The sequence below is a fragment of the Lactuca serriola genome, chromosome 5, assembly GCF_051521515.1.
Source record: "Lactuca serriola cultivar US96UC23 chromosome 5, Lser_US96UC23_V15, whole genome shotgun sequence".
Classification (NCBI taxonomy): domain Eukaryota; kingdom Viridiplantae; phylum Streptophyta; class Magnoliopsida; order Asterales; family Asteraceae; genus Lactuca; species Lactuca serriola.
The window spans coordinates 225,725,217-225,731,438 of record NC_136412.1 but is presented as its reverse complement, the minus strand read 5'-3'; the positions used below and the strand labels follow the sequence as shown (position 1 = coordinate 225,731,438).

Here is a 6,222-nt window from a genome sequence, read left to right as displayed (position 1 = left end):
CCCTACACGGCTAAACAAGATGGATATATAGATTTTAATCTACCGACTTGTAATTAAAATTGTATTAGGACTCTTAAACCTACTTGCTTAAGTCTCGTTATAACTTGGCCTCCAAGTCCTACTTGACTTAGGATTCCAACAGTTTAGGTCACATCCTAAGGCTCAATCAGTTAAGTGGCCTCTTGGCCATGTAGGTTATAGCCAAATCATAAATTAATATCATGTTTTTATATCAACACCATCGTGGTGTTGATGATTATATTACATATGGATATTGTATTCATAGTAAATTGAATAATATACACCATATTTCTAAATTCGGTAATATAAAAGATATCGTAATTTTCATATAGTATTATAGTATTATTGGTTCCCTTGTGATGTAGTCACATGCATGTTTAAGTCGAATAAAATTGAGAGTTGGACATAATAATATAAATATCATAAATTAAAATTATGTATCTGATCAATTTAATATGTACATTGACATATATAGAAAAAAGAATTTTAAACAAAAATGAATTACGTAATATCACATTCTATCTGAGGTAACCACCAATCACTAGATCTAGTGAAAGAAAGCTAAAGCTATGGCCAAGAAAGTGAAGGGTACCACAGTGGTGAAAGATGGAGCAGAACTGGGTGATGGTGGTGGTAGAATGGTGGTATCTGTGGGAGAAGGGGCGTTACTGCCTGAGGGAGATTGGCCGAAGGTGGGTGGTGATACTGGGCTGGCATCCTCGGAAGAAGGGGCAGGGGAGGAGGTTGGTGGTGGGGTTGTTGTGGAGGGAGCAGGGGTAGGTGTAGGGGTTGGGGTTGGGGTTGGGGTTGGGGTTGGTGGAGAAACGGGTGTGGGGATGACGGGTGCCGGTGTTGGTGATGGAGCAGGGGTGGCAGACGCGGCGGAGACGTTGATAGTTAACTTCTGACCAATTTGGCAATGAGTGCCAACGGTGCAGATGTAATAGTGAGTGCCAGGTGCGTTCAAGGTGACTCTAGCGGGACCGGTGGTGGCAATGGAGATGGGGTTGGCGGTGGTGCATGGGGCGTACGCCGCCTGTGACACTTCAGCAACGTTATGGAATCCGGTGGTGAAGTTAAAGAGAAGAACATCGCCGACACTGAAGGTCTGACCTGATGCCCAGGTGGTGTAAGCAGAAGGTCCGTTGGGAGGAATATTCCAACCCAAGGCGTCGCCGACCACATGGGTAGTCTGAGCCGCCGTGTCGTGAAACTGTACAGATGCAAGCATGAGCGCCATAATCACCACCAAATTGATCTTTAAACCTGACATTTTCTGTCCTTTAACTTCTTGTAAAGAGAAATCTCAGATGATGATTTGAATTCTTGAAAGGTTTTGAAGGTTGATGTTGATTTGAGAAGTTGGCTGTGTTCAGGTTTTAATTTATAGGGAAACAAAGGCATGTGGAGTCAATACAACGAAAAGAAGAAGTCAATAGTTTTGGATTCACGCGGATAATTTTGGTTGGTTTCTCTTTGAGTTGTTCCAACTTTTTTCCCACTATGTTATGATCTGTTCCAAGATAATATATTTGTAGCTACCTTTTTCATATATTTAATTTTCTATATATGAGTGTTTGTTATTTTTATAGTGTGTAAGTTTTATTAATTGGAATCTCCCGAGTATAATCAATCAGAATTTGGGTGTGAATGTGTGATAATTTGTCACGTTAATAAGTGTTAAAATTAAAATAATATATCGGTTTGACTTCTTGACACCATGACTGATTCAATACTAATTTTTAAATAGATTTTTTTTTTGAAATGTAGACGTGTTTTTTCAAATTGATGGAGAAAATGGATAGAATCCAATGGAAGCTTCCAGCAGTCAAAATAAAGGATTGAAAACAACATATGGTCTTAGACGGATGGGAATACATGGCACCTGACACTACTACGGTTGCTTACCTGGCACTGCGGTGGTGCGATAAATACCACACCGACCAGGTGAGGTGCGGTAGGTTGGTTGTGGGATGGGTTACAATAAAGTTCTACCACATGAGAAAATCAAACACATCATTCAAAGGTAGTACTTTGTATATAAAAATATATGTTGTGGTGGGTTGGTGGGTGTGGTATGACACCCACCAATTTTTTAGGATGAGGGATTATAACAAACTAAAAGAGTGTTAAGACATGGTATGCCACAAATTTATGGATAGCTTTTCCAATGAGTATGCTTCTTATACATAGAAATCTCTATGGTGGTGGTCATGATCGGAAATTATGGTGAGATGATGCCATACATGAGTAGTTTTATATGAACTTTGCTGCTAATTATGTAAAATTAATATATTTATACTTAAGGTTATTTAAAGTTTTGTAGGGTAAACATTTGCTTTCTCTTGAGTTTGTGATGTATATATTTATCCGTGTCATGCGAAGCGATAAGGATTACCACTAATTTTTTAAGGACTACAAAAAAAAGTTGGTTACTATCGATATAACGGCGATCTTGTATGTCTATCTAGTATACCCCTTAGTCATAGCAATAGGATCTCAATGCTTAAATTGTCTTGAAATTCCTTTACCAGTGATGTTATTAGCGATATCATTGAGTTGGTGTCAACAAAGAAAATGTAAGACTTGTAGTTGGAAAGTAGTTGTCCATGTACCATTGAGTTTCGGTCGGCTAAAAACTTGTTTGTAAAGATTGACAAAGGTTATTAGGGTAAATGAATAATATTGTGTGTGGTGTGTAGATGATGGAGAGAGTCAACTTTAAGATTGGTGATGGCCAAGAAAACAAATAGTTGATCCTAGTAGACGGCTTGGGTTGGTTTGCATCATGGGCTAGATTAGTGAGCTTATTTCAAAATGAGGACACTTTTAAAGATAATAGATTACTTGATTATAATGAGGATTTAACCTCATATAATATGAATACAAATGGGTTCTTCGCATAACTGATACCCTAATGAGTATTAGCCACCCTAATCACTAACACCCCCCTCCTTCCCCTCCCCCTGCCGCAAACGTGAGCGCAGTTTTATCGAAAGGAGATGATTTAAATTGGAAACATATAAACATAAAAACAAAGATAAGGATAGTGGTAGAGCTTTGACGGTGACGACTAACAGCGACTGCTCGTCGGAGATGAAGAGGGAAGAAGTAGTGACTGGACGCGGTTTTGTTGTGGAAGAAAAGAGGAGCAACGACAACAACTATGATGGAGCTGGCGACACAAGAGTCTAGAGAAAGGCAATGAGAAAGAAAGAGGGCTCAAATTGCGGTGGACAGAGCCAATTCTGGCGAGATCAATGACTAGTAATGACAGATGGAGAAAGAGAGACGATTGTAGATCAAAGGTTTTCCTACCAAGAAGGTGCCATCGGAGGGAGGCAGCAACAACATCGGAAGAGGCTGACTCGGAAAAGGGATCTAGAGAATAAGAGGCCATCCGAGGAAGAGACAGAAGGCTCAGAGGTAGGGGTCATCCAAGGAGGAGGCAGAAGCAGCGATGTTGTAACATCCCAACTCCCAAGTATAAATTTGAAGCTTTTATATTCATATTTTTAGACCTACTCGATGAGTTGGATGCCCCAACTCGTCGTGTAGAAACTTATATGGTCGTGAAGATTATGAAGCCTACTCGACGAGTTGGAGGACCCAACTCGATGAGTTGAGGTTGTGCATGAAAACCTTTATTTTTAGGGTTTGTACCCTATTTAAAGGACCTTAAGTCCTCTCTCCAGCCTCCCTTACCACCCTATCGTCTAGAAGAAAATCCTAAAGGAGATAACCTTCCATATTGAGTGTGTACAAGGCTAAAGAGTGTGTGTTTGGTGCATTTCTTGGAGAAACTTGAAGGTTTAGGAGCTTGGAGTGAGAAGAAGCTTATAGATCCGGCATCTACTCAGTTAAGGCAACCTTTTGAAGGTAAAAAGTCGTTACCTTGATCATTTTCTTGTTAGATCTCTCCATTCAAGAGTTTAGGGCTTTTTAGCCCACTTTGGATCCATTTTTGGAAGTTGAGCATGATTTGAAGTTGTAACTTCAGATCTAGACTCCTCTAGGCCCCATAATCATAAAGTTACAGACTTTATCTAGCATTGGCCTTTCTTCATGCCCTAAACCCCTTCTTAAGACAAATTTTGGGTATTTTAACCTCTTAAGGCCTTCCATTTACGTAAAGTTGGCAACGTTACGGGGTAAATACACCCTAGGAGGATAGATCTACAGTTTTAGGCCTGGGTTTCACTTAAAAGCGTCTGACTGAGAAAAAGATGGAAGGAACTCGACGAGTCGGATAGGGTTTACCCACCTTATGGATTCTGAGTGAACTCGGCGAGTGGGTGAGATAACTCGGCGAGTTGATTAGGGTTTTCCCAGTCTTCTGGAGAATGAAGAACTCGACGAGTTACTCAGGTAACTCGGCGAGTTGAATCGAGTTTTAGGTGTCTGAGTTCTGAAGGAACTCGACGAGTTGGGTCAACATGGACTATTGACCTTGACCGTTGACTTTGACTTTGACCAAGGGTTGACCAAGTTTGACTTTTGAGGGTATTTTGGTAATTTGGGATTCTAATGGAATCATTAATATGGTGATTACAGGCAGTTGAGCTTGGAGCCGAGAGTTGGGTTTGATCTTCTTGATTCAACACTATTTGTGAGGTGAGTTTTCCTCACTATACTAACATGGTCGTAGGCACCAATGTCGGCCCTTTTGGATTGTTATCCTGGTTATCGCATGTTGATATGCTTAGTGATCTATTAGATATGTATCTTGGTATATAGGATGATTTTATGTTTGGTGACATGTTAGGTCGGTATCCTGGTATATAAGATAATGTTATGATTAGTGATCTGTTAGATCGGTCTGACTATTTGGGCATGATAGGATTTGTTATCTAAGTGTTGATTGTATGCTTGGGGGTGGGTTGAGGCGGTCCTGCTTTGTGTTGTAGGCCAACATACCCAGAGCGGCCCAGATAGACTGAAGGCCCGATGGGGCGTACCAGTCAGACCGAAGGCCCAGAGAATGGTCCAGACATGCTGATGGCCCGATAGGGCGGACCAGACATGCTGAAGGTTTAGAGAGTGGGCCAGATAGGCTGAAGTCCTAGTGAGGGCAGTCCAGTCATACTGCAAACTCTATATGCATGTTGTTTTTTATAATATGGTTATGGTTTGTATGGCGTTGGTATTTTGGGGGAACTCACTAAGGTTTGGGCTTACAGTTTTGGAATTTATTTCAAGTACTTCGGATGATGTGGGAAGAAGAAGCCTTGATCGTGCACATCCTCACGTTTTATGATTTTGATTTCTGGGATACTCTGATATGAAACTATTTTGAAAACAATTTGTAATAAATAATGGTCTTTGAATGCTTGAAAAAGTTTTAACTTTTCATGAATTTTATGGATGTTACAAGTTGGTATTAGAGCCTTAATTTGAGTGAATTGGAGGAACACTCATGTGAATCCAGTCTCAAACTAAGGAAAGGATTTTCAAAATGATTTTCAAATGGTTTTCAAAATACTAAAGGAGGATGCAAAGTGTACGACCAGTCGGAGCCAGTAAGTAGACCCCAAAATACCATACGGATATTTGATATTGTGATGTTAGAACAGCGTGCTAGTGATAGGCTAGGGATCTTCAGGAATTGCATGATAGAACTGTTTGATTATATGATGTCTGATAGCCTAGGGTTTTCCTTGTATGAAATTGACATCATTATTGTAGTTGCTTAGTGTATGCATCATAGTTGTACATAATTAAGATCTTATAGCCGATATATATATATATATATATATATATATATATATATATATATTATGACCTTATAGAATTGCATGCTAGTCAGTGATAGGCTAAGGAATCTCGCAGAAATAATGTGGTAATGTTGCCTTATTTGTGATGTCTTAGCCTAGGAGTTCGTTCTTATGACATTGAAACTGTCACTACTATTTGCTTAGGGCATGCTCCATAATTGTACATAGTTAGGATTTTATAGCCTTAGAATGTCTAATTTAGCCTTTCTTCTTATTCCTTGTCTGGTTGTAGATTTGAGGTAGGATCATTTATTCGAATGTCTATTGAGTCTCGTATTATGTACAGTTGGCATATGCGAAGCAAATGGCAAGGACAGTGGAGATCTTGTGACGCATGGCAATGTTGGGAGTAGTCTAGAGTGGGTGTCTAGATGCTTAGTTGTGGTTCCAAGGAACCAGCAGGGCGAGTTCATAGCTGATTTGAGTC

General features: G+C 39.9%; 1 protein-coding gene across 1 annotated transcript; it reads right to left on the bottom strand.

The window, feature by feature from the left end:
- Window positions 1-420: 420 nt before the first annotated feature.
- On the bottom strand, window positions 421-1,371 carry LOC145053677 (early nodulin-like protein 15). Its single transcript, XM_079001766.1, has one exon. The coding sequence runs from the start codon at window positions 1,292-1,294 to the stop codon at window positions 569-571; it is 726 nt and encodes a 241-aa protein (XP_078857892.1). The 5' UTR covers window positions 1,295-1,371; the 3' UTR covers window positions 421-568.
- Between the last annotated feature and the right edge of the window lie 4,851 nt (window positions 1,372-6,222).